Source organism: Salvia miltiorrhiza, chromosome 2 (assembly GCF_028751815.1).
Source record: "Salvia miltiorrhiza cultivar Shanhuang (shh) chromosome 2, IMPLAD_Smil_shh, whole genome shotgun sequence".
NCBI lineage: Eukaryota > Viridiplantae > Streptophyta > Magnoliopsida > Lamiales > Lamiaceae > Salvia > Salvia miltiorrhiza.
This window is the reverse complement of record NC_080388.1, coordinates 52,221,126-52,248,745: the sequence shown is the minus strand read 5'-3', so window position 1 is coordinate 52,248,745 and position 27,620 is coordinate 52,221,126. Positions and strand designations below refer to the sequence as shown.

The 27,620-nt window shown below is 36.4% G+C and overlaps 4 protein-coding genes and 1 long non-coding RNA gene across 5 annotated transcripts; 2 read left to right on the top strand and 3 right to left on the bottom strand.

Moving 5' to 3' along the window:
- Positions 1 to 1,030: 1,030 nt before the first annotated feature.
- Positions 1,031 to 4,391, top strand: LOC131010127 (uncharacterized). Its single transcript, XR_009096481.1, has 3 exons — positions 1,031 to 1,591; positions 3,445 to 3,511; positions 4,115 to 4,391. It is a non-coding gene; the product is annotated as an uncharacterized LOC131010127 (long non-coding RNA).
- A 1,662-nt stretch (positions 4,392 to 6,053) lies between these two features.
- Positions 6,054 to 7,421, top strand: LOC131009709 (GRAS family protein RAM1-like). The gene has a single exon (XM_057937120.1). The coding sequence runs from the start codon at positions 6,054 to 6,056 to the stop codon at positions 7,419 to 7,421; it is 1,368 nt and encodes a 455-aa protein (XP_057793103.1).
- A 2,358-nt stretch (positions 7,422 to 9,779) lies between these two features.
- On the bottom strand, positions 9,780 to 16,294 carry LOC131010126 (uncharacterized). The gene is made up of 14 exons (XM_057937538.1): positions 15,807 to 16,294; positions 15,248 to 15,337; positions 14,672 to 14,733; positions 13,722 to 13,822; positions 13,160 to 13,249; positions 12,738 to 12,860; positions 12,583 to 12,660; positions 12,169 to 12,254; positions 11,958 to 12,006; positions 11,441 to 11,497; positions 11,191 to 11,321; positions 11,015 to 11,098; positions 10,594 to 10,663; positions 9,780 to 10,350 (listed from the first exon to the last, which is right to left on the bottom strand). Exons 1-14 carry the CDS (start codon positions 16,100 to 16,102, stop codon positions 9,919 to 9,921), a joined length of 1,749 nt encoding a protein of 582 aa, XP_057793521.1. The 5' UTR covers positions 16,103 to 16,294; the 3' UTR covers positions 9,780 to 9,918.
- Positions 16,295 to 19,038: 2,744 nt separating this feature from the next.
- LOC131010125 (sucrose transport protein-like) lies at positions 19,039 to 21,036 on the bottom strand. Its single transcript, XM_057937537.1, has 3 exons — positions 19,609 to 21,036; positions 19,489 to 19,532; positions 19,039 to 19,417 (listed from the first exon to the last, which is right to left on the bottom strand). The coding sequence occupies exons 1-3, from the start codon at positions 20,900 to 20,902 to the stop codon at positions 19,238 to 19,240; spliced, it is 1,518 nt and encodes a 505-aa protein (XP_057793520.1). The 5' UTR covers positions 20,903 to 21,036; the 3' UTR covers positions 19,039 to 19,237.
- A 2,471-nt stretch (positions 21,037 to 23,507) lies between these two features.
- On the bottom strand, positions 23,508 to 24,614 carry LOC131009708 (uncharacterized). Its single transcript, XM_057937119.1, has 3 exons — positions 24,380 to 24,614; positions 24,191 to 24,286; positions 23,508 to 23,600 (listed from the first exon to the last, which is right to left on the bottom strand). The coding sequence occupies exons 1-3, from the start codon at positions 24,536 to 24,538 to the stop codon at positions 23,508 to 23,510; spliced, it is 348 nt and encodes a 115-aa protein (XP_057793102.1). The 5' UTR covers positions 24,539 to 24,614.
- Positions 24,615 to 27,620: the final 3,006 nt, after the last annotated feature.

Sequence of the window (27,620 nt, the reverse complement as noted above, 5' to 3'; positions counted from 1 at the left end):
AGAGAGAGAGAGAGAGATGAGAAAGAGAGAGGAGAGAGAGAGAAAGGTAGAATAGTCATGACATACAAAAAATGGCCAAAATTTATGTTTTTTTAAATGGTGGACAAAATTTGATGTTATTGTTTCTTTATTTTATATATTTATATTTACTATCATTTTGGTGAATTAATTAACGTTTTGTTTTCAATCACCCACTTCTAAATTTATTGCTCATTTGGTTCATAAAAAAATTACCATAATTTTCTTTTTGATCTGTCTTCAATTTTTTTTCACTTTCATATATAATAGTAGAACTCACACAACTCCGCTTACATTTAAAATGAGTCATTACTCCACTAACAACTCCATTCACATTTTATTAAAATTTCGTATAAACATCTTATCAACGGATGTTGATAAGCTGTATTTTATTGTTTTGAACGTAAGTAGTTGGTTACGACTTACGAGCCATATGCAAGAATTCTCTGTTTTCTTTTAATTTTTGTGAAAGGCAATGACTAATTTACCCCTATATCACAATCTAAAAACTGCATACCTTTTAGATATGGAACTTTTTAGAAGGGGCCCTATTTGACCTACCAACTCATGACTTAAGACCATTGATGATAATGCATACATCATATTCCAATATACTCTAATAGGCAAATAATATGAGTGACCCACCCACAATTACTTTGAATGATAACTTCCATAAATAAAAATGATCTAGTACCACATATCTTGTAATACCCGGGCTTTTGATGACGTGTTTAATTTCTTGAGTTTGAGTAATTAGGGTTTAGATCCCTTGTTTGATTTACTTTGTAAAGAGATGAGGAGTTATATGAAGTTTTCTTGTTATTTTTTTAAAGATGTTGAGATGTTCTTTCGATGATGTGAGAATGATGTGAGATTTTATATCCGTATTTGAGTTTGAGTATTTGAATAATTCGAGATAATTATTTGAATGAGAACGATGAACTCGGAAGTGAGATCTGAGTCCGTTAAGACATTTTTCAAAATTTTGACTTTTTGACGATGAATAGTAAAATACTGCTATTTCGTCTTTTTGTCGACTTTCAAAATCTTATGTGCACGTCGTCGAGAAATATTCTTAGTTTTTCGATACGAGTCCAATAATGAAAGTTTTTATTTTTGGACGACGAGTGAATAGTAAATCAGGATTTCTCGATAAACGAAATGAGCTCGTTTATCAGAATTTCGAGAACGAGCTTGCGTTTTCTTTATTTATATAGAATTACGAGTGCAATGAAAGTGAGTAGAGGTTGAGAGGGCGAGTAACGAAGAGTATGGGTAGTTAGTCGTTAAAACGAGACGAAACGAGATATTTAACGACTAACGGGTTAATATCCTAAATATCTAAACCTACCCTACCCCAAACCACCCCCCAACCAACCAAACCCACCCACTCACATTTATTACACGGCTATATCAGCCAACTCACACAACAACAAACACATTCACACACACAACACCTAAAACACACACACACTTCACGCCATTTTCATTTTAGCTTGAGCTCAAGCTTTTGACTTCCGATTTGAGTACCGAGACGAGCGCCGATCATCTTTTCGATCACGTATCTAAGTAGGTAAGATCTCTACCTACGTTTTGATGGTTTTCTTTTCGATTTTCGTCGACGTCGAAAAACGTCGATTCTCGACTTTATTTTGAAACGACGTCGGATCGTCGTGAAATTTTAGTATGTTGTTCTTGGGTAGATGTTGAGCATGTTTAATGAAGGGAGTAAGAACGGAACGGACCGTAGCTATGAAACCCATGAGGGCAGCCCCGTTTTTCACATATTAGCTTGTCTTTCGATTTTTGTTTGATCATTTTGACTTGATATTTGTGCTTAGGGGTATGCTAGAATCGATATATATTAAATTCGTATTTTTCCAAGCACGAAAATTGTATAAGTTTTTAGAGTATGATTATTTAAATTCGTGAAGTTTGGGACGTTGCATAATGAATATTATTGCGTATATGTGTTCTACGATATCACATGAACATGCTAATTGATTTACAATTTATGGATGATAATTGTTGAACGAAATTAAAACTGGAATTCTGTCAAAATTTTACAGCAGTTTCAAGCTTATGTTTCGATGAGTTTTCATTGCTTGATGGCTCTGAAATTTTAGTATGTTTATCTATGATATGTGTATTTCGTCGCTGCAAAATTTCATGTCTTTTGGATGATGTTTGCTATTTTAAAGATATTTTGAAAAATCCTTGACAGAATCTGTTAACTGTTGGTAGACTTCACAAAAACGTTTATATCTATTAATCCATGAAGGATTTTGCATCACCGTTTTTTTTAAACGAAACTAGACTTCAATACTTTTCTAAAAACATAAGATTTCGATTTTTATGATCTCTGAAACAGAGCAGTTTATTATTTCAAAAATGCCCTGTTCTGCTGTCATATTTGTCCAACAGTAAAAGTGTATGAGTTTCATTGTTTATTTGGCAGATCATATGAACGTTTTCTCTTGTGAAATTTTAACCAAATCTTCAAGGATACCTTTAGTTTTGGCTGATTAAATTTGATGGAATTTTATTAAGGTTCGCCTTGGTTTCTAATGGCCTAAACAAAATTGGCAGAAACTGTCAATCATTGACAGCCTGCACTAAAAGAGCAATATCTCCAAAAATCTTTAACCTTTTTGGTTAACTACCATTTTTAGAGTGAACTACACTTCATGAAGTTTTTGAAATCAATTGGTATGAGAGTTTATGATGATTGAGTTGGTTGTTATGAAGTTTTAAAGATGACACAAAAACAGCAAAACTTTCTAGAAAATAACTTGATTATATTTGTTTTGATGGATGATACGATATGACTAAATGGTGTGAGTTGTGAGAGTTATGATTAACGCACATAAATGTTGGTATCTGACACTCGAACAATTGGTGTCGAGTATAAATGATAGTTTACTGATAAAGAGTTTTGATGATTTTGAATTGTTTGGGTTGCGTTGAAAAGATGTCAAGATGTTAAGTTTTGAGTCGAGAGACGAGTTCACGTAGTGAGATTCACGCGTTGAAATCTCGTGGCTGACATTATATATGAATAGGTCATGCCGAAATTTTTAGTGAAATTAGAATTTGAGCATAGTCGATTCTTATTGACCCGTGACTCAAATACATGCCTAATGGAAAGTTTAACTTTCTAATTGGTTAATTAGACGAGACGAGAGCGAATAGATCTGCTAAGAAAGTGGACTTTTCGATGTGTTAAATATTTCTTTTAATTGAAGCGCTGCTAATTATAACATAAGGATGTTATAATTAATGAGTAATGACGAGAGATAATAATTGTTATATTGATTAACAATCAAGAGAGATGAACATTAGAGATACTAATGTTTCATAAAAGAAATTAGATTATTAATCGAGGTTTCTTTTATAACTTCTCACCAATTCTTCATAACGATGAAGGTCCTGTTGGGAAGTAACGACTTGAGGGAGAGAGTGACGTTACTCATTGATACAGAGACACAACGAGGTGGGCATTACTTTTACTATACGTATATAGAGATCCCCTGCGTGTCGTAGGCCTCTTATACGAATGAATGCATGAGATGATTTAACTGTTAATTTCAGTTTTATATATCTATCAAACGAGTTTAATGCTACCTTTGAGCAAGTTATTTCATGACAAAATCTTTGAGTTAAAGTTATTTCAAGTATTGTCTTGCCATAAAATGTTTAAATTTTAGTATGATATCTATCTGCTTTGGCTTTGCCAATGATGCAATCGAATTCGGGTCCTGAGCAGTTGATAGCTATCCTGCCAGGACTAGTGTACACCAGTGACCGTGAGTCATCTAGCGGGTTGGCCGGTCAAGTGACCGTGAGAGGTGGCCACCTCTCCGGCACACAGTTTCAGATATGATAGATTACAAAAGAACTTAGTCTGACCAGACGAACTTTAAGAATCACAAATGAACTTAGTAAGCTTGGGCATTTTTAGCGAAAAACTCCCTTGCTGTACAGATTATGATGGCATGACAATTTACAGTTTTGAAGCATGTATTTTTATACCTAGGCATACGTGCCCACTGAGTGCTTTTGTACTCAGCCCTGCATATGTTTTCTAAATGTGCAGGTTGAGCTGATGTGATGATGGTGCTGCAATGAGCGGAGTCTCCAGGGTTGTTAATAAATAGTTAACCTGTCTAGAATATGTCTTCATACATATGTCTAGCTACTTTCCGCTGCAAGATGTTGTTGATGTTATAGTATGTTATGTCATACTTTGAGTCTTAAGAGAATGGTTGCATATGATGTATAACTTGATTAATGATATTAATTAACTTTTATGCAGTCTTTCATAGACTGTTTTCAATTGAGTATTAATGAATAAAAATGACGAGTTTTATTAAGATGAGTAAGTTTTACGGCTATAAATGACGCCCCTTTTCTTCCCCTTCTTCTTTAACCCCATCCCTAGTCGTGGATCACTCGGCCTAACTATCCCTAGTTAGGGCGGGCTGTGACATATCTTGACGAATTGAATAATTTTGAGCTTATTCAATAATATAATCTTTCAAATATTCAATTTTGTTTTTCTACAATCAGATGCCTATCTTTTATTTGAGTTCAAAGTTTCCAATTTATTACTCCATTTACTTTGGACATGATTGTCTAATGCTCCACGTCAGCTCTACAACAAAAGTGTTGCCGCAATAAGATTCTCTATTTCATAATTTAGTATGTACCATCATATACCACTCTTAATTTATAATAATTTTTATTTTTTTTTCAATTTTAATTTATTATACTTTAATATAATATAAAGATAATTAACAAGGGTTCACTCATCCAAATAGAATTTATAATTATTTTTTTATACTAGCGGAAAGAACGTACGTTGTACGTGTAATTAATGTTATTTTATTTGATAATTTATTATTTTAGAAATTTTATTAATTCATTACTTTTATTAAATAATTTATTGAATGAATAAATTTATCTATAAGCCTTATCAATAGCTATAGATATATATCACATAGATTTAATGTAATATCTTATGAATTAATATATTCTTATAAATATATAATATGTAAAATAACTTTAAAATAAAATATGTAATAAGGGTAAAATAGGCAATCCACAAGTTGTGCCTTAAAATGCCTTAGGCTCTTATTCTATTAATATAGATTTATTTGAATTAATAATAGATTATTTGGGTTAATTAATTCAAAGTTAGGGTATATAATTTTTTTTAATTTTAATTTTTAGTGACAAATATTAATTATAGTTCATATATAACAATAATTTTTATTGTATAAAAAATAATTATAAAATAAAAAAATTAGGAATGATACACCATGATACATACTCTACTAAATTGTGGGACAAAGATTTCATCCGTTCTTTCCCCGCCCTTGGGATCCACCTCATATTTAGACATCCGCGACAGCTGCCAAACGACGTTTTTCGGCAGCAAAACTTGGCATCTATATATGCATGAAAAATACAATAGCTATCTTAAAACGCATAAAAATGTCCAATTATCGTCAAACAGAGAAACCAAACCCTGTACCACTTTCCAACCTCTTTCTCACAACTATTTTCGTGTGACGGAAAGTCAAATAAATTTGGTTTTAAATGTTGGAGAAGAAAGAATCTAGAAGTTTTTTTAAAAAAAAATAAATTTTGAGGAAAGAAAGAATCTAGAAGTTGGAACATGAGATTTTGTGCAAATTGGACAAAGTCTCGATGCCGACGGTTGGTATATTAGATGCTCCAATTTATTTTATGATTTCTCGACAGCATATACATGTCATTTCTTGACCTCTCCGAACTGCCCCGACACTACATATACCCTTTTCGCAGCGTTCAAACAACGGAAAAAGAAAAAAAAAATTGCAATTCAATTCTTGACCTTGAACGTTGAATATTAAGCCCAAGAAAGATACCTTTTCTTTCTCCATCACTATACGTATGAATATGGAACAATTCAAGTAAATGATGTTGGGTCATGAAATTCCCCTCTCTCTAGAAACCAAACCTCTCGATCTGTTTTGTCTCTCATGTTGGAGATGGAGGAGGAGGAGTTCTTGACCCTCAGACTCTCCATAGCCCCGGCCCACGATCACAACCGCGAGGGAAAGAGGAAAAGGAACATAATAGAAATATCAAACTACTCGAGCTGGAGTGATGAAGAGGAGGGCAAGATCTTGGGCCTCCTCCAAATGAGAGAGAGAATGCTAAAGGCGGATCATCACAACAAGAGACAAGATACCGATGCAAAAGGGCTGCACTTGATCCACTCCCTCCTCATCGCCGCCACCTCCGTCAACGAGAAAAACGCAACATCCGGAGTCGAAAACCTCCGCCAACTCTACGAGCACGTCTCTTTGAGAGGCGACTCCGTTCAAAGAGTCGCTGCCTACTTCGCGGACGCCCTCCTCGCCCACCTCCTCACCCGAAAATCCCCCTTCTACGACGCCATAATGAAGCCCCCCTCGCCCTCGGAGGCCTTCTCCGCCTTCACATCTCTCTACAAAGCCTCACCATTCTTCCAGTTTGCTCACTTCACAGCAAACCAAGCCATTCTCGAAGCCTTCCAGAGAGATGCAAGCAGTAGGGCTCTCCATGTTGTCGATTTCGACGTCTCCTACGGCTTCCAATGGCCCTCCCTCATGCAATCCCTCTCAGAAAACGCCACCCCCACAAACAAGATTTCCTTAAGGATCACTGCCTTTGGCCCCCATATGGAGGAAATTCAAGAAACTGAATCAAGATTGGTGAGCTTTGCTAAAGGCTTCTGCAATCTCGTTTTCGAGTTCCATGGCCTAGTTAGAGGATCCAAGAATGTGAAGGTGAAGAAGAGGAAGAATGAGACGGTTGCTGTAAACTTAGTCTTCCATCTCACCTCACTCAAAACTCTCTCCAAAATCTCAGAAACTCTAAGCTATGTCCACTCTCTCAAGCCATCGGTTATCGTTCTAGTCGAGCAAGAAGGAAAATGTAGCAGCAACAAGTTTCTACCAAGATTCATGGAGTCACTGCACCAATTTGCAGCCATTTTTGACTCATTGGATGACTGCCTTCCATTAGACAGCGCTGAGAGGCTGAGCATTGAGAGGGATCATCTAGGGAGGGAGATTAGGAGTGTGATAAACTACGATGGAGACGACGAAGAATCTTGTCCAAGATTTGAGAAGATGGAGACATGGAGTGGGAGGATGGAGAGGAGGGGCTTTGTGGGTGTTGAGCAGAGCTGCAGGGCTGTGATGCAGGCGAAGCTGCTGCTGAAAATCAGAAGCCATTGTTGCCCTATCAAGTTTGATGGAGAAAATGGTGGTTTTAGAGTTTTTGAAAGAGAGAATGGCAAAGCTATCTCTCTAGGGTGGCAAGATAGGATTCTGATCACAGCCTCTTCTTGGTGCTCTGCTGTATCATAAAATTCTTGTATGAAATGACATTCATTAGTTCTTTTTCATTTTCTTGTAATTTCATTTTGTGATTCGTTTAATTACTGTATATTCCGTAACCAAGATGACATTATCAATATACACGTGTTCATTGATAGAATGAACGACTGAAACAAAACACCACACAAACCCTAACACGGAGGATGCATTTAGATTACTTTTTTTTTTTTCCATTTTTTTCCAAATTTTCTCTTTAGTTAAAAAAATATCAAATTGTCGAGCTTAGATAGATAAAAAAAATAATATAGTCTAATTCATTATTTAGTAAAATGAATTGAAACTTTGATATATCTCAAAGTCCTTAAAAGCATCCACAGTGGTTGAGTAAGCTCCTTACTCAATAGAGTGGGGGACCACTTATGAGTAAGGAGCCCACATTGGGATGACTCATTCTTTTACTCATTCTTTTTAGTTTTGTTTTTTGTATTTTTCATTTAACTTTAATTGCACAAATTTAAATATCAAAATTTACTTCAAATTAAAATTGCATTAATTTTAAAAACCTACAAATTACATAAAACTTAAAAATTTAAAAACATAACCTAAAATAACTATTCCGTCGGACGAAGACGACGAAGTATCATCGAATCATTCTACCATTTTTTGGAGGAGGATAATTAATTGAAGTAGAGAAAAAGAGAAAGAGAGAAAGAGAATGGATGAAGGTGTGAATGGTTTTGGAGAAATGGGAGGTATTTATAGGAAGAAAAATGCCAAAAAAAAAATGAGAAACGGTCATATCAAAAAAAGAATTAAAAAAATTAAAAAACCGGCTGAAATAGCCGTTGAATTCAAAAGTTTTTTTTTTTTTTAAATGCAAGCGTGCATTGCACGTGCTCAAGAAATCAGCGAATGAGCCTTACTTGTTTAATCGAGTAAGACTTGAGCCGCCCACCACCCACAATGGTTTATTACTCGATGGGCAGCTTACTCGAGTAAGGCCCACGAGTAAACCATTGTAGATGCTCTAATAATTTCTAGTACTTTACTTAATTTTGCTTGATTTATATTTGATTATCTTATTAAAATGATGATATTATTGGAAAAATCCTAATAATGAATATTAAAATACTCAATTATATATCTGCCCGTTCATGAAAAGTAAACACCCCTCAATAAATAATAGAACTATATTAGTAAGTTTCATAATCATAGATCATATAAATATCAATGGTGCTGATTAATTTATAGTTAACAGAATGAAGATGGTTTCCTTATGATCCTTCCCCTAATAAATTATATATATATATATATATAGGGTTAGCTTATATTGAGATTTTAAATATTTTGAGATTTTGAGATAAATGAACATATCAATAAATTCTTTGAACATAACCAATATAACTGATGAACATATGAATCTATTTAATTTATTTAAAAAACACGCCACTTGTAGGGATTGAACCCTAGACCAACGCGCGTTCATAAAAATTAATTGACAAGTTCATCAAAATGTACTTATATGTTCATTTATCTCAAAATCTCAAAATATATATAAATCTCAATTGAACCAATTCCTATATATATATATATATATATATATATATATATATATATAATTTTATTTAAAATAAGAACGAAGTACCATTCTCAATCTTTGGATCAAAAAGATTATTGTGGATGCATTATCTTAAAGGGTGTTTGGCTAAGCTTATTTAGTTATTTTAAAGAGCTTATAAGCTCCACCAGCTTATAAAATATTTCAAGAGCATGTAATTTCTTAAGAGCTTATAAGTTATCAAAGTGTTGGGATAGAAAATGAAAATCGGAAGAAATGAACTTGAAATGGTATATGATGAAAATAACAAATTATAGTTAAAAAATATTTATAAAATGATTGTTGCATATAAGATTATAAAAAAATAAATTGATGTAGATGAACTTATTTTTTGGGGAGCTTATTACTCTTTGAAGTTTATTTTTAGAGCTTATAAGTTATCTAAGAGCTTATTTTGCCGAATAATTTGAAATGACTTATAAGCTCATAAACAACTTATAAACTGTTTTGAAAAACATATAAACTCAGCCAAACACTCTCTTAATGAACGAATGCACCACCTAGGTTAGAATTCTAAAGAGGAAAATTTTAATTTTTTAAAACTTTTTTCGGAGTACAATTAATTGCACAACAAATACAATAACTTTACATGTCAATGCGGTGTTCTCAGTTTTCATTTTAAATTGTGATTTTCACTTTTCACTATAATCATCCCCTATACATGTGTGTGTGTGTGTGTGTGTGTGTGTGTGTAGTATGAAAATAAACAGGGAGCGAAGGAAGCAAAACCCTTCAAATAAGAAACACGTGAAAAGCCAAAACCAGAGAAATAACCAAATCAAGGAAACTTTCCTTGAAGCTTATTAAGCTATGAAGAGCACAAGTTTCATTTTCAAAGAGAGTTTATCAAGGGAGATCAGACTTTAATTGTTACAGACGACAGCGCAACCTGTTGCGTCCGAATTCCGATCATTTTGGTCCTCTTCCCGGTAAGCCTTTCATCAACTTCCTTCTATAGAGATAACCGAGTGCAGCTCCGACTAGAGGCCAGGATGACATGATGGCTATATAAGCAAGCAGCCAGATGGATTTGTTGCTTTGTCGCGAAAGTTGGTGCAAGCATCTTCGAATGATCCCTGAGCCCTTCAAACCAGCATTGTCTTTGGAGGTTTGAGCATCGTTGGTAGCAATATCGGATTTCCTTCCATCAAAGACATGGCTGTCTGTAACTGAAACTGTTTGATCAGTCTGATGATCGTGATCTTTGATCTCTTCGGATGTCTCCTCGCCATCTGTGTGCTCATTCCCCATTGCAGCCACCATTCCATCAGCTACGTTGAGGTAGGGGCCTTGATCGATCGAAGTTTGCATAAGAGGAGAATGAGGCCCGACACTTTCCACCTGCAATCACGACTAACATATTAGGGGGATAAATGGTGTTTCCTTTCCATCAAGGATCGGATTGACAATACATAAGATTTATATTTTGTAATTTGAAAGATTATACAATCAAACAAGCTCTAAAAATTGTCCAAATTTTGAAGCATGTGGTTAATTTAGCGTATATTATTTCATCTATCTAAGCTATCACCCAAAGTAAACACCCGAGTGGACAGGAAGCAAGGTGACGAATATATCGTGTACCTTGTTCTGTTTGTGCATGTATGGACTCGAGAGTAAAACTCCGAGAAATTCATTGACTGCTCTCACCCACCTGAAAAGAAGAAGAATTAGTGTTTCAAAACAAAGATATTCTTTTATATTTGATAATTCTTTGTAATGTCTACATTCAAATTTCAAGGTGAGGCTATTGTGCATTCGAATGGAGAAGAATCAATGTACATTTACATTGGACTAGTAGAATAATGGAAGCATGTTCGATCTAGATTTGGAAATCGAGGGAAGTATAACATCAATATATTTACGAGGCCTGTTGCAAACTAAAGAGCAAGGCGACACATCAAAGATGAAAGATCTAACTGTTCAAGAAAAGGAGGAAGAGCTATTTTATGTTTCTCTCAATAATTCAGAAAATATACATAACACGACCAAAAAGAAACTATACCACAGGCGAGATCCAGTTATGCCTTCAAAGAATGCGAGATGTCCACCGTGAAGAGTTGTAGCTAAGACTACATTTTTATTTGCTCTGCCATCAGAAAACATCTTAGCACTATATCAGGTGAATTCCAAAGGTAGAAAGGAATTAGGCACTTCATGGAAAAATATAAGCAACTCTACCGGCATTCATCCCAAGGAATGGCTTCTACGGTGCAGACTGGATCATCCAACGCACTTATGCAGAGCAACGGAACTGATACTCTTCCGATAAAAGCAGAACTACTACAGCGTCTATAGTATGTATCCACAGTCTTTGTGTAAACATTAAATAAAATAAAATAAAAATCGATGTCAGTGAGTTGGTATTTATACCGAGTTAGAAGAAAAAAAGTAAATTTGAAAAGCTTCAGAAATAGAGACTGAGAGGTACCTCGTATTCCCCAACAAGGCAGGTGGCATGGGTATCAAAATCCCGAACGGTACGTGACTGCAGATAATATAGGTATCATCAGCGAATGAAAATACTATCATAACACTAAAGTACTTCAACGAAAACATGTTCGAACAAAATTAGTACTCTATATTAGGTAAGATTGAATTGAGCCCCAATTAACCTTCACTAAGATCCAAATTTGAGAACGTATAATTACTTATTTTGGTAAGATTATTACAAAATATCAGGTGCATGAAGCCGTAAATTTTGTACAGGAAACAGCAATCCATAAAAATACTCATGCAGATGAACAATGAGAGATCTAATAGAAAAAAAGACTTGAAAATAGACCATATGGGCTCAGTGCTAACCTAGATACTACTACAAGCCTCCGTGATATGCATAGATTTCGGAAAGAAGAGCTCACAGTCGAGACACTTCACAAGCAAGATAGGCAAGAACCACAGACATAGCTGAGGCCCAAAAGAGCATATTACAAATGTGGAAGACTAACCTTTATTATACCCTCCCAATTAGCAAGACGAGTATATCGAGTTTCATGTCTGCATTGTGCAAGCAATCATTGTTTAGCTAGTGAAGCGCACAACAGTCAGACATATGAAGAAAAAACTATACATGCTGTCCATCAATCTGTTGCATCCCCAAATGCTTCGATTGCCTATCAAAGTTAGTAAGGAATTATGTAAAAAGGTGATGCAACATACAGCTGCGCATAGCCTTGAAGACCAATAGTAAGAGCTCTGTCGTATAACTTTTGAATAAGCCTTCGAGATATAAACCTGGAACCAATCTGGGAATGTGGAAATGGAAAAACAAATTTGAATATGAAACTAAATAACTAAAACAAAATCATAACACTAGGAAAGAGTCAGTGAGAATATAATATCTACTCAACACATATTAGGAATTAAACCTATGTTCAAAAAGTTTATATAGCGTAAAATTACAGTCACAAAGCAGCAGCAGTTTTTGACCTTACTCAGCAAATTTGAAAGAATCTTTACAATAAAATCACAAGAAACTGTCTGATCAGAGTACTCTTAAGCCAAGTTTAAATGTCGTTCATTAAACAGGTCGTACATTTTTTATTCAAATACATGTAGTTCACATCAACTGACCAAGAGATCCCAAGGAGAGCAAACTGCTGCAGCACCTGCAATTGGAACATTTTCTCCGTCCTCTCCAAGATATTTTACCTAACGGTTTAGAAAGGCATGCTCAGATCGACATTGTCATTCCCTTGTAAGCATGAAGACATAATGCAGAACTCTACCAGAATGTTTGCACCGATACTTGTTCCCACTACAAACAATGGAGCTGCAGAATACTCTTTATGTAAGTGGTTAATAACTTCACGTACATCTTCAGTCCATCCAGCATTATAAAAGCAATCAGTCTGCGTAAATTACAAACTAACATCAGTCAGAATACAATGATTGAGATCAATCTTCCAGTGATAGATTTGCTAAAATGACTGGTTCTCATGGAAAATCTGAAATAGAGCTAATATCAAATGATGTGATAATCAAAACTTTCACCTACCTTAAAAGGTGTAAGATATCTAGCATCAAATCACATGTGCTGATGTCTAAATTACAACATGCTATCACATATAAAGAAACAAATTTTGAGAGCAGTCGGAAAGCCATTCTTCTGCGTATTATGCTGACAATTCTTTTCATCTCTAATACTTACAGTAATTGAGACACCACCCAGTCCTCGATGATTGCTTACAACCACATTCAATCCATTTTTGGCGGTACCAAAGACAAGATGTTTCATGTACTGCAGCCATAGACAAGAGGCTAATTACACATATAAATTATAGAGAAAAGCAGCGGTTACCAATTCATAAGGTCTCACTCTATCAAATGGCAACCTGGTAGGCAACTGCTTTTCAGCATGGATGGCATCAAATGTATTAAAATTATGCATCACAGTGAAATGAACAAGCTAAAGTTCGATTTACCCCTTAAAATATCATCATCTTGAACTTCTATTGATTAAATTCAGGTTTGACATAAAGGCTGAGGCAAATTACCAAACGTGACACAAGTTAACCAAAAACATGTGTGGTATGGCTATGTAACGCATTTCTTTTTCTGTGTATTAGAGTCCATATCACATTTCTTTTAGAGTCATACTCACATATAAAAAACAAAGAGAACAGAGGCAATATTTAACTAATTTTATACAATAAAAAGAAATAAAATGACTATCATTCTTGTAAATTGTGGATACAAAAGCCTAGGCTTACAGGAGAAGCTGAATCACTTGTTAGTCCAGGAATCATAATAACAATAGGAGTTGCATCATCCTTTGCAAGGACATTATCATTTTGAACAGCTACTCCAGAAACTGCCATAAATAAGCAAGGTAAAAAGGGACGAACAGAATTCAACAACCAAAATGAAGATACCAGACATTACCCAAAACATACAATTTATCACCAAGAAGCCAAAAGTAGTGAACATTCAAAAAAAGAAAAACTTGCATTTCATGCTCTCATCAAAGGCTAGAGAAATAACATTTCTAGACAGAAGAATCCTTGCCCACCCCAATCCCTATATAACTATAACACTTGCGCCTAGAAAGAGTAATGAATAAAATGGCACTACACATAGATAGTTCTTTTCTATTATTTACTACTCCCTCCGTCCCATAAGAATGTATCACTTGGGGGACCGCATGGGTTTTAAGAAATGTTTGGTAGTTAATGCATTGAGTGGAGAAAGGGTCCCACCATGTAGAAATAAGTGGTTGTGGTTGAATTGTGTGGGGTCATGTAAAAAGAGAACGTGAGGTCATGTCCCAAAATAGAGGTGATACATTCTTATGGGTCGGACGAAAATGGAAAGTGATACATTCTTGTGGGACGGAGAGAGTAGTTGTATTATACATAGTCTTTTACTAACAGGATGATGTTTGAGAGATAATGTCATAACAAAAGCATGCAGGATTTAGTTATTAAATTCCATAGAAGTAACTAACTAAAAGCCAAAACTTCACAAAACCAAAAAGGTTTTGGAATTATTATAAGTAGTAATTGAACATGGAATGTGTACGACAGACCTATGGCATATAAAAATTACATACGACATTGGTACTTGGATATCCACTAAATCACCATAACATTCTTAGAGTAAACTATTTTGTGTGCCTCAGCCAATTGCACTTAATAATTTCGGTATGATTTGATTTCTTTACCATCAGAATGCAACAGCCAATCCAGAGCAAAAGTCCCACCGTCAGATGCATGAAACATCTGCCTGAAGAAACACAGATAAATCAGATGGATAAAAGTTATGCATCTATCTAAAATATCGTCAACCAAAATTCCCTAATTATATTCTTGCAAATACAAAAATATGTTAATCTCAGAAGATGCAACAGATGATTTCACAGCTCTGTTTCTTCAGAAAGTAAAGCAACTGAAGCAAAATGGACCGCTCACATTTATCAATTAAGCTCAAGAAATCATTATTCCCCCGATCATTCATATAATACTTCGTTCATGACATAATCTCCCTTCACCGCATAATCAAGCATAACTTTGCAAGAACTAACAAAAGAGAATGGCTAAAAACATTATACAATTAACATTACAAGGACCTATCAGAAAATACAGAGCAAAAGTTATTAGCATTTCACTGAAATAGTAGAATAGTATCATATGTATGCCATGTTTTCTTTATCTTCTGCGGGAATTCAAATTATAAAATCATCAAGTTGTGTTGCACAGTCCATAAGGATTTAGCATCTAAAGAGAAGAAAGAACCTCACCTTCTATAGGTGAACACTGGTGGCCTCCCAAAGAAGTTTAGAAAAGAAGTTTGGAAATGTGGACTCGAGAGCCACAGCGTAGCCAAGTACCTACTTATTGTGGCACAAAAAGAAACGATATGGCAGAAAATTAGCTAAACAAACTAGCTATGCCGAACCAAGAGCTATGCATAACACAAATTAACAAATAAGGACTGTGAAGCAACCAATACCAAGCACATCTAAAAGAGAAAGCAGGCATGATCATAGGCTCAAATACAAGTATTGTACATGTCAAACCTACATATTCTAAAACAATTATACAGGAGTATTGCTTTCTTGATTACTCAATTGTCCTTGCAAATCAGAAAGAACCACACACACACAACACACACAAACCAGATTTTGTATGTTAGTTTTCCTACTCTAAAAATTCACGCACTCCACCGCATTTCCTAATTTCACGCAGTGGATTGCGGAGTCAACTACCGCCAAATATCATATAGACATCAAATTAAGCATAATTTGTGTTCTGAAAATTCAGAAACTCAATGTTAACATATATTTTCTTCGACATTACCTCCCATGAAGCGTCCGACACTTCGACACAACCCCATGATAAATGTCGGAGCTCGCATTGTACGTCAAGAAAACGGGGCCCCCGCGAAATCCAGTGAGAAGATCTTGAAGAAAATGAAATTCCAAGAAATTGTACAAGACGACAGCAAAACAGAAAAGGGCCGCCGCTAAATAATGCGGCAAGGGTATCGCGACGGCCGACTTGAAGAGCAGCTCGTAAGCAGCTGCTGGAGTTTCAAGAATTGCATCGGAGCAATCCATAGAGCTGAAAAAAAACCACGACTTTTGATCAGCCATAAAGAGAACAAAAACGATTTCCAACAATAGGGGAAGTGGGTCGGAAGTTTTTTTTTATAGAAATTAAGAATCTATGCCATGGTCGGTGAGACGGGTGAGAAGTTTGGCTTGTGTTATGTCGCGTTTTTCTTGTCTTCTCCGTCGCGGTACAGTGCGTGTTGACGGTGGAAGAAGAAGCGTGAGAGGGTTTGGGTGCGGTTCTTTTGTGTGCGGTAGGTTACAGTTTCAACTTAAGTTGCTTCTACTACGAGGAAAAAGGCTAGATGCGTTTGTGTGTGTATGTTGGTCCAGCGGTAGATGGTTAATGTCCAATGCCTAAGGTTATGGGTTCGAGTCCACAGTCGTGTGATCTTTAAATTTCTTTATTACTTAATCGTCGTCACGCCGCCTCCTCAGATCTACTCAATTTTCTCTTATTGGTAGATTTGCTCGTGGGCAGCGTCGTTTAGCACCGCCTACTCTTTCACCAATAAAATCACCGCCTCTTTGCTCCTCACTACTGCTCGAATGGCGTCAGCACCGCCAACACTAGTCTTGCCCTAATCGCCGGTCAACTCTTTGCTCTCATTGAAATCGACGTTCCATGCAAGGTAATAGAAAACAGCGACGTCACCACCATCGGCCGTCGACAATTCGATATCACGGAGGATTCCCATATCATGACAGTGCACCCTAAATCCAATCCTGATAAATTCGATCCTGATACCGGCAAGGCCTTCGTCTTTCCTCCATTCCTATAGCTTTTTCGAATTGATTTCGATGGAATGAAGCATGATCGTTCGTCTCAATTTTCTCTCTGAGGAAAAACTCGAATGTTTCTCTTTGGAAATTAGCATTCTCTTAATTTCATACATGAATGTTGTTTATTGTGATGGAAGCTTTGTAATTAGCATTCTTCTAATTCCAAACATGAATGTTATTTATTATGATGGTTTGTTACTATAGAAAATTCGTGTCTATAAGTATAAATTGGGAAAATTTTCAAAAAATATTACGAGGTGAGTTTTTATTGTTAATGTTCTTGAATTCACAATCAGTTCGATGAATTCACAACTTATAAATCGCTAGTGTTGGTTGTGAATTTGTGTTTTAAAATTTGAATTCACAATCAACACTATTTCTAGTTGTGACATCAAATTTTAAAACTGGAATTCATAACTAGAAATAGTGCTAGTCGTGAATTCGAGTCTTAAACTTTGAATTCACAACTAGCAATAATATTGGTTGTGAATTCGAATTTTAAAACTTGAATCCACAAAACACTATTTCTAGTTGTGTAAGTGAGGGTGATCGGAATATGAATGATTCCATCCCTTATCCGACCTTATTAGGTCATATGTATAGATAGGTATGTGACGATTAGGGTTGTCTTTGGACTTGAGTTCAAATTATATCTGCTCCGAGTTTTTGAAGAAGATATCCCATGACGCTCCTCTGACTTGATCGCCTTCTAAGGGCTTGGCTTGACGAAACAATGTATCCTTCTTTGTTGGGCTTGACTATGGGCTTGTTAATATGAAAATAGTTCTACTTGTTTAATTGGACTATTTTGTTGAACTGAATAATATAATTAATTGGGTTTACACAAAAATTAGTACCACTACATATTTTATCATTATTTTTTAGAAAAGATATTCCTATCCCTATTAAAAGTGGATAGTGTAGGTTTTAGTATTTTACCCATTAAAACTTCTTTTAATAACGACATTACGTATTGACTTTATCCATTGATATCTCATAACCTGCTTCTAGCCATAATACCTAACTATGACATGAACTATTGATGAAACGTTCGGTTTGATGAATAGGATAAATAAGATTGATAAGATTAATAGATCTGGAGGGTGATTAAAAAAAGATATTAAATTTTGAGCTGATATATAATCACTCAATTGTATGATATATTAGAGTGCGGGTGTAGTTATCCATTTCGGGCCCAATCATATCATATAAATTAAATAATTGTTTAATTAAGTTGGATTATTTTAAATAATTAATCATGTCTTATCACTCAAACCAAAAGATTCTCGTAAAGTTATTTGAGGGTGAGCTGTAACGAAAAACTATGATTAATTAATTAAGAAAAAGGTTAATTACACCAAAACTCATGAACTATATCTCAATTTTCAAACTTTCCATGTACTTTTTTTTTTTAAAATCAGAAATTCCCTGAATTTAAGGGATTGAACAATTTTTTCATGTTTTTTTCTCTGGTGAAGCTCCGAGCTTACATAGCTCTCACGTAACAATAACGAGCTGATATGACACATACTTGGACTGAAAAATTGACACGTGGAAAACAATTATAAAAAAAAAACAAGAAAAATCCATCATTTTCCCTCCCACTCCTCCAGGTCCAGTGGAACGCCGCCAAAAGACCGCCGCCGGAATTAGATGAGAGTTATATAGACTTCTCCACTGCCGATTTCTCAAGCCACATCGGAAACTTCTCCACCGTCAATTTCCTCTTTTTCCTCGGCATCACTTGTAGAGAAATTAGGGCTCAGAAAGTGAAACTGGTGTTAAACGACGTAGTTTTACCCACAATTAAACGACGTCGTTTTGATTCTCCACCGGTAATGCCATGTCAAATTTCTAGTCACTTAAAAAATGCTATGTCAGCTGTGAATTTGGAGATTTTTAAAAATCATGGAAAAAATTGTTCAACCCCTTAAATTCAGGGAATTGCATGATAAAAAAAAAAAAGTTCATGGAAAAGTTAACAATTGGGATATAGTTCATGAGTTTTGGCGTAATTAACCCTAAAAAAAACTATTTAATGTTGTTGATATAGCTATAGATCAACATTGAAATCTACATTCAGGAACATATATTAAGAAGGAAAAAAAAAATGTTGGGCTCAAAATCACGGTCATTTCTTTTCGGATGAGTCATTACATAATGATTTAGGCATCACAAACGATCATCATGTTCATTATTGATATAAAAAAATATAGTCACAGCCCACGCATAGCGTGTACAAATTAATTAATTCGGTCAAAGTTGAAGATATAATTAAGAGCGAGCTAGCTAGAGAGGGCAATAATTAGACGCCCAAAAATTGAAAATTAAACGACCAAATTAATTGAAGGGGACTAAAACAAATGAATTTGAAGATGGATAATGAGTTGGTAGCTAGTGAGGCCCTCCGGCAGTCAAACCCTGATTTTCCATGGCGTCGGCAGGCGGCGACGGGAGCATGGTGAGGGCCAAAACACCACTGACGGCGGCTGAGACGGCCCCAACAACGAAGGCGGGTAGGTTTCCGCCGCCGAAGAGGGCGTCCCAGGGGCCACTTAAGACGGAAACAAACATCTGCATGCACCAAATTAATAAGTTATTAACGTATAAAAAAATGTAGAGGCCTTAATTAATTATATATGTACCTGTGGAACAACTATTGCAAGGTTTAGAAGTCCAAGTGATAGGCCTGCAGTAAATGAATATGATCCGATTATATATATGTAGATTATTAATTAGAGAATATATAGATATGGGATATTTGCCTTGTCCTGAACCGGAGTCGCTGGAAAAAATGGAGGCCATAGCAAATGGAATGCTGAAGGTGACGGAGAGAGGAATGCCGAGGAATGCAAAGACGGCCAAAGCTCCAATCTTGACGCCGGATTCGGGGGGCTGGAGAGCGCCGTCGGGGCCATAGTGGCGCGAGTTTTGTGCGGCCTTGGTGACGATGACGGTCAAGGCCATGCCGATGGCAAGGATGAAATTGGCGCCGCCCCAGATCTTCTTGACCCCGACGTAGCCCTTAGCCAAGAACTGCACACCGAGCGAGGCGAAGCCCAAAACGACAGAGTTGATCATGAGGCCCAAGGCGCCGGCGCGCACGCCCTGGTCGTAGAGAGTGCCCTCGCCGACTTTACCGCCGTAGACCTCCCTCCCCATCCAGTCCGTGTCGAAGAGAAGGAATGGGAACCACGCCACCCAGTTGAATGCCGTGACCAGCATCACGATCCACATCGGCCTAGGGAGCTCCTTGAGTGCACCGAATAATTCCCCGAACACCGGGATCTGGCCCTTCTTCGCCGGATCTGGCTCCGCCGCCTCCTGAGGGGTCTCGCGGACAAACACCAGGGCCAGGATGGTGATGATTAGCAGGATGGCGATGGCGATCATGAAGCACACCTTCAGATTCGCACAGTAGACGTCGCACGCCTCCGTTTTCGAGAAGGGCAAGATTTTGTAGAGGTGAGTGTAGGAGCCGGCCGCGTACCCGAGGACGTTCCCCACCGCCATGAAGAAGGAGAAGAGCGCGTTTGATGTGCTCATTCTCCGAGCTTCTCCGCCTGATAAATCCGCCAGCAAAGCCCTACATGGCCCCTGCAACGTGTTATTCGCAACATCGAGGATCCAGAACCCGACCACGAACACGGCGGTGGCCCTTGGCTTCGGAGCCTTGCCGGTAGGATCGCCGCTGGCGACACCGATGTCGGCGGCGAAACCGATGAGGAAGACGGCTATCGCAACGAGGATCGCTCCGCCAGCGATGAAGGGGCGGCGGCGCCCAAAGCGGGAGGTGCAGTTGTCGCTGTAGTAGCCGGCGATGGGCTGCACCAGCAAACCGGAGATGGGGCCGCACAGCCACACGAAGGCAACCCACGTGTGGGGAACTCCCAGCAACTGCACGTATGGGGTTAGCAGGGACAGCTGTAGGGCCCACCCGAATTGCACTCCCGCCGCTATCGCCGCCACCACAATTACTACTTTCATCGGCGCCTTCGCCTGCCCCGATTGCTGTATCTCTAGAGAAGATGGACCCACGTTTTCATCTTCAACCGTCATTCTGCTATCTCACTCTCTCTCACCAGATGCTATCGACTAGTATATATTTTATAAGTGCTATATATGCATATCACACGTGTGCAATGGATTGGATTGGATTGCAGGAGAAAACTAGTACAGGACTGGGAAAGTGAAACGGAATGGGGGCATTTATAACTGTTAACCATATCGAAAAAGGATAGAAGAGGTCAAATAAAATGGAAGGTAAATATTATTTCAATTTCCGATTCTACGGTTAGAAAACAAGAGTATGGCTAGGATGAAATTAATGAGTGAAAGTAGGCAAAGTCAGCAGTTACACTTGTCCGTTTCTTTCTTTCATTTATTGATTTATCGGTATAATTATCCAAAACAAAAAAATATTTGCTACCTTGTGTGTTATATAGAGGAAAGGAAATTATATGCGTATAATCCAAAATCTATTAAAAAGGTATATTTTAATTTGAAAATGATTTTAGATTAATTTCAAATCAATTTTAATGATAATTGTGTCATTACAAATAATTTTTATTGTCAAGTTTACTAGGAGTTAATGTCAGCAATTAATAATGGTTAAATATGAATTGATAGTAAATTTCTTTTTATTTTTTCTTATAATGTTATTCTTTTACAAAATCATGTTATTCCGTTAACGAAAATATATTTAATACATATATTAAATTAATGATAGTGATTAGAGCTTTAATGTTATACTCCCTTCGTCCACAAAAAATACTCCATTTTTACCATTTTGGAACGTTCACAAAAATTAGTCTCTTTCCACTTTTGGCAACTTTCTATCACTTGGTGGGCCCTTATCTCTACTCACAATACATGTAATTATCATTATTAATACTATCTTTTTAGTGGAACATTTTCTTCTCTTACAATGAACTCAACTATTTTCATTAAAACTCATGTTGTCCTCATCTAGGACAATTTTTGTGGACGGAGGAAGTATGCAAGAAAAATGTTTAAAATGAACAAGTTTACATTTGAAGATGTGAAAACAAATTATATATATATATATATATATATATATATGGGGCGGTTATTCAATAAACCACTCTTATTTTAAGAATTACGAACAAGCAAAAATGCATGAATTTTATGTATAACACGCATGAATAAACTGTATAAAGGCATGAATTGCGAAAAATAATTTTTTGCTACCTTTGGGATTCGAACTCAGGACCATGAATTTATCCAACAAGGTGATGAATCAACCGTAGATCTTGATGATCTAAGGGCTGAAAATGGTTCCTAATTTATATTTTAAGAAGCGTTCTTATTTTAGCCTTCCCATATATATATATATATATATATAGGGTGTGGTTATAATGAGAACTACACTTATCGTGAGAACATAAGAACCATTAAAATCAATGCATCTGCTATATAAATTAATGCATTCGCTATTAAATTTAATGCATTCAAAAATAATAGTAAAAATTTTGCTCCCTTCAGGATTCGAACCCATGATCTGCATTCATCCACCAAGATGATGCATCCACCGTAGATCTTGATGATCGAATGACTTAAAATGGTTCTCCGTTCTAATTTTATTTAGTGGTTCTTATTTGAACCTCTCCCTATATATATATATATATATATATATATATATATATATAGGAAATGGTTAGAAATGGTTCCAATAAAAATAGTCATATATTGTGAAAGTGAGAATTGATATGAATAAGCTAATATATTGTGTTAAATAAGCTACTGGTAATGAGTGAATAACCATTCAAATATGGGATCGAATCCTAGAGGAGGCGGAAATTTCATCAATTAATTAAATTGCGAATATTCAACATTGTATAATGTCTTATTCATTATTCTCATTTCTCACGAAAATAGTCGTTCTCATCATAATCTAACCATATATATTGATGAGGATGGTATTATAGTCCACCATACTCCATACACATTGAAGTAGGCCATGTTGGTCCCAAGCAAGAAACTACATATTCTTTATAAGAAATGAGAAATAAATTAGACTCAATCGCATACGCTTTGACAAACTTTTCTAATGGGTCACCACTCCTAGTAATGCTTTAAGTCAAACACGGTTAACCTTGAAGTTTCTTTTGAGTAGTCACCAATATAGAATATGTGTATTATTGATATAACTAGCACTATTAATTCATTTAAATTCTTTTTCAATATATAATATCAATCATGAATTTTAGATCGTTAAAAATAAAATTTTGGTCTTTAAAAATAAAAAAATAGCAAAAAATACTACCAAAACTAATATTTATAATGAACGAATTTTCGATCGTTAAACTAACACGAATTTTCGGTTGTTAATTTTTAGAATGACCATGCAAATAACTACTGATCAAATCGGTTGTTAAGCGTGTTAACGACCATTTTTTCAGTTTTGAAGACCAAATTTTTCATTGTTAAAGCTACATTTTCTGGCAGTGTTACAACTTTAATCGAAAATCAGGACCACATGTACAGTAATTTTATGTCTCCCTCTATAAATTGAAAAAAAAAAAAAAAAACTGAACAACTAGTTGTAGTTCTAGGAAATATATACTCTTTATAAGATATGAGAAATCTATAACAAAATCTTGGTGATGAGGAGAAAAATATGCATTCCTTGAAGACCAGAAGATTAAGGCATAAATCCAACGACAACAACATTGTTAGCAGCCAAACATCCCCGTTTTAGCCCTGCGGCCTTCAGCCTTGTTTCAGCTCTGCAGCCCTGCAGGCCCAATGCTTAAGCCTTGATTTTTCGGGATTTGGATCTATTTTGAAGAACTATCAAATTCTAGATAAAGAAGGAGATTATCATGGAAAAGAGGATAAATATGAAGAATTATAATTCTATTATAAGCTAAATAGAGTTCTATTATTCCTACTAGAATACTTAGGGGGGTGTATTCGTTGTGGATTTCCACAGACTTTAAAAAGTCCATGGAATTTAAATTCCATGGAATTCACATAGATTCCAGACGACTTTCAAAGAATTCGTAGTTGGATTTCACCCCGATTTTCACTGATTTTTGAAGATTTTACGGGATAATTTTGGAATTGAATTCCATGAAACCAGCGCCCGCTAGAAGAGACCCAGCGCCCGCAGAGTCCCAGCACCCGCAGGAAACCCAGCGACCGCTGGAAACATCAAATATGAGTAAGTTACCCCTCCAACTTCATGTTTAAATCACTGATTGTGTTCATTTACCTCCAAGTGAGCAAGTTGTCAGGCTTCATGAATTATGCATAAAAAGGTGAACTTACATATCGCAAAACTAGCCGATATAACAGCATAAAATCAAGAGAAGGAAGAAATACCTGGACCATACCAGAAGGAATTTGCAGCAGTTTCTCGACAGGCTCTTTCCGCAGGCAATCCATCCACTCTCCATCAACTGCTTCCCACAGTCTATTCTGTTTACACTCCATCAAATTCACACACAAGAAACATACTTGAAGCAAACAAATTTGCCAACTTTAATTTAATTTAACAAGCAGTAAATTTACCTTGAAGAAATTGACGACGTGAGCGTCTAAGAAGAATCGGTAACGGGCAAGGAAGCCTATTATGCCATGGATCCACTCCAGAGTTTCTGTTGCCGTCTTGCACGAGTATTTGCGCCCGCCGGTGCCAGTGCCGGTGCCGCTGCCGCCTCCTCCAGCCATGCCGCAACGCCGTCACCCAGCGGCAGCTATTTTTGCTGAGAATTTCTGATTTCCACAATGCTAAACACAACTACTGTTCTAATTGAATATTTTTTAAGCCCAACAGAATACAAATCTAGTTACCGTTGGGAACCTAGCGCCCGCGCACACCCAGCGCTCGCTGGACACTCTCAACGATTGCCGAGTTCTAGCGCTCGCTGGCTTCTTGGCCGCGGGCGCTGGAACTCAGCGCTCGCTTAAAACTTCATGGATTTCAATTCTCGTGGTTCTTGGCCGGATTTCGTCGTGTGTATTTTTTGGATGAAATCCATGAAAGTCATTCCGGATTTTAAGTCAATGGAATAACGAATACACGTAGATTTGTATGGATTTTAAAAAGTCTTGAACGAATACACCCAGATTTATATGGACTTTTAAAAGTCTTGAACGAATACACTCAGATTTCTGTAGACTTTTAAAAGTCTTGAACGAATACACCCAGACTTTTAAAATCTATAGAAATCCATCAAATTCCAGAACGAATACACCCCCCTTAGTATTTTGCCTATAAATAGAGGCTTATATTTATTATTCAAGCAACTGAAAATCAATTATCTGTGTACAATGTAATCTCTCCACAAAATATAGTGAAAAACACCCAGAACCTCGTGGATGTAGATCTTTACGACCGAACCACGTAAATCCCTGTGTTCTTTTAGTTTTCCGTTATAGCTGATTTTTTTGGGAACAATAATTGGCGCTGTCTGTGGGAAGTCGAAACCCGAGCTAGACGTTGACGATTTTGCTGGGAGTTTTAATGGATGACCGATATCACTATAACAATGGTTGAGCCGTTCCGATTTCACTGTTGCTGTCAAGCACAAAGAGTAAGAGTCCTCCTGGAAGCCAAGGTTCAAATCTTTATCTCGTGATTATTTCATCTCATTGTGCCTTTTGTTTTACGAAGATAAATGTTGCTTGTTATGATCTCACTTTTGAGATTGAAAAAGGCTGAAGTGGCACTTTAATATTGTTTGATAATGGTTTAGGGGAACTCTCCCACTATTTTGTGGGATTAAAGTTGAGAGGCCACTTATTTAATTTTCTCCTCATGATATATCGGCCTGGGTTAATAGGCTCGGCTATCTTTTTTTTTCATCTTGTACTTCGTCGAGCTTGCGCCATCTGTGGCTCCCGTAATTTTTTAACTAAGATTTCCGTGAACAACATATTTTTATCCAATATTAGCTCGGTGATATCCAACGGCTGAATTCAATTTGAGACTTTCCGTAAATAGACCCTTACTAAATTTCTCGACTATTGTTAATTAGTGTACAACCTTTTTTTTTCTAGGGTCTTTCATATTTTACTAACGTTATGCTGGAGAATTTCTATAGAACAGGTAGGTAAAACAAGCAGTAGGCGCACAGGTACAACAAGTAGTACAAAATCGAACATCAAAAAGCAAGATGATATGTGGAGATCGAAAAGCATAGTAGTACAAAATTGAACATCAGAAAGCAAGCTGATATGTGGAGAAAAGCATAGTAGTACAAAATCGAACATCAGAAAGCAGGCTGATATGTGGAGAAAATCAAACAAACACGAAAGCGAAAATGGTACCTTTTATACCCCAATATTTATTTATCATTAAATCTATGTAGCCCATGTCCAAGAACCATTAACACCTTAGTATATAATCTATGCGATATATATCTATAAAATCCTTGAAGAATTACATGGGCAACATGAATAAAGTTTGCTAATCATTCATTATATACGTTTTGGAAATTACGAATAAAATCAATGTCTGAAGTCCGATGACTATACCATGTTTATGTACATAATGTCTGGCACATTCCTGCGAAATTTCATATCGATCTAAGGTCTTCTGCTATATTTAGAAAATTTTACAAATTCACTGCACAGAGCTCAAAATCCTCCCTGTTCTAGACCCACGATTCTAATGCCATAACTTGAGTTCGGATGTCAATAACTTTCTAAAATTTTTCACACGTGTAATTCAAAGCGTCGAGAATGTCTATGCAAATTCTCAAGCTTTTCTAGAACGATTGGCTATTTTAAAACGATTATACAAAATCATCGCGTTGAAACTAGAAACCATCAGACAGAGAATCTGAATATCTTTTAGCTCAAGTAGAATTTAAAAACGAGGCTTCACATGAAGAAACTAAATTTATACTTATATCTTGCTAAGAAGTTATGGCACGACTCTTGTTTAAATAGGTAAAATGCCTTATCGAATTGCAACCCCGCTGATGAGGAGTAATATGTGCAGAGCAGAGAAGTGACATAAGCCAGAGGAGCGGACTTCGTCAGAGAAACGGGCTTCCTCAGAGAAGTCAGGGAAATGAACCTTATCAGAGAAATGGGTTGCACCAGAGAAGCCATTCTCGCCAGAGAGATGGTCTTCGCCAGAGGAATCATCGGAAGAGCGGAAATATCTCCCGATTAAGGATAGAATTACCATTATGCCCCAGACCATGCAAGACGCGTGCTCCAGCGATGAAATTACTTTTTTACCCTTAACGTGTACTCTATAAATAGCCATGAGCTCGTACCTTGTAGATCTACGCTTTCAATACTTTTACTACTGCAACAATCTTTCCTCGTGCTCTCAGCAATCTAGTAATCTTCTCTCACTTTTACGATCAATCTCTAGGTAAAATTCACAATTCACCAAACAAACGATCACCGTTCATTTATGCTTTACCACCCGCCTTTTGGGGTTTCCAGTTTTTACTAATCCCCTTGCTTCAAATTTTTCATAAGTACAACTAAATAAACAAAGGAAAAACAGAGCGAAAAAAAAAGAACTGTAAGCAGACTTGCGAAAACATACAGAAAAACACGACGAAAGATATAAAAATAACAAGGGTAACCCACTAAAACTATGGCGGTCCAGGTATGAAAGTCTTAAATTTATCATCGCATGTGAGCATAACTGAAGAATACTAGATTTCATCGTCCTAGGAAAATCATGATAATTCTTGATTACATAAACAAAATATTATTCTGAGAAACCACACAAATTATGCATATCTGCTAAAACACGAATTAAGTTGAATTTTTCCTATCATGT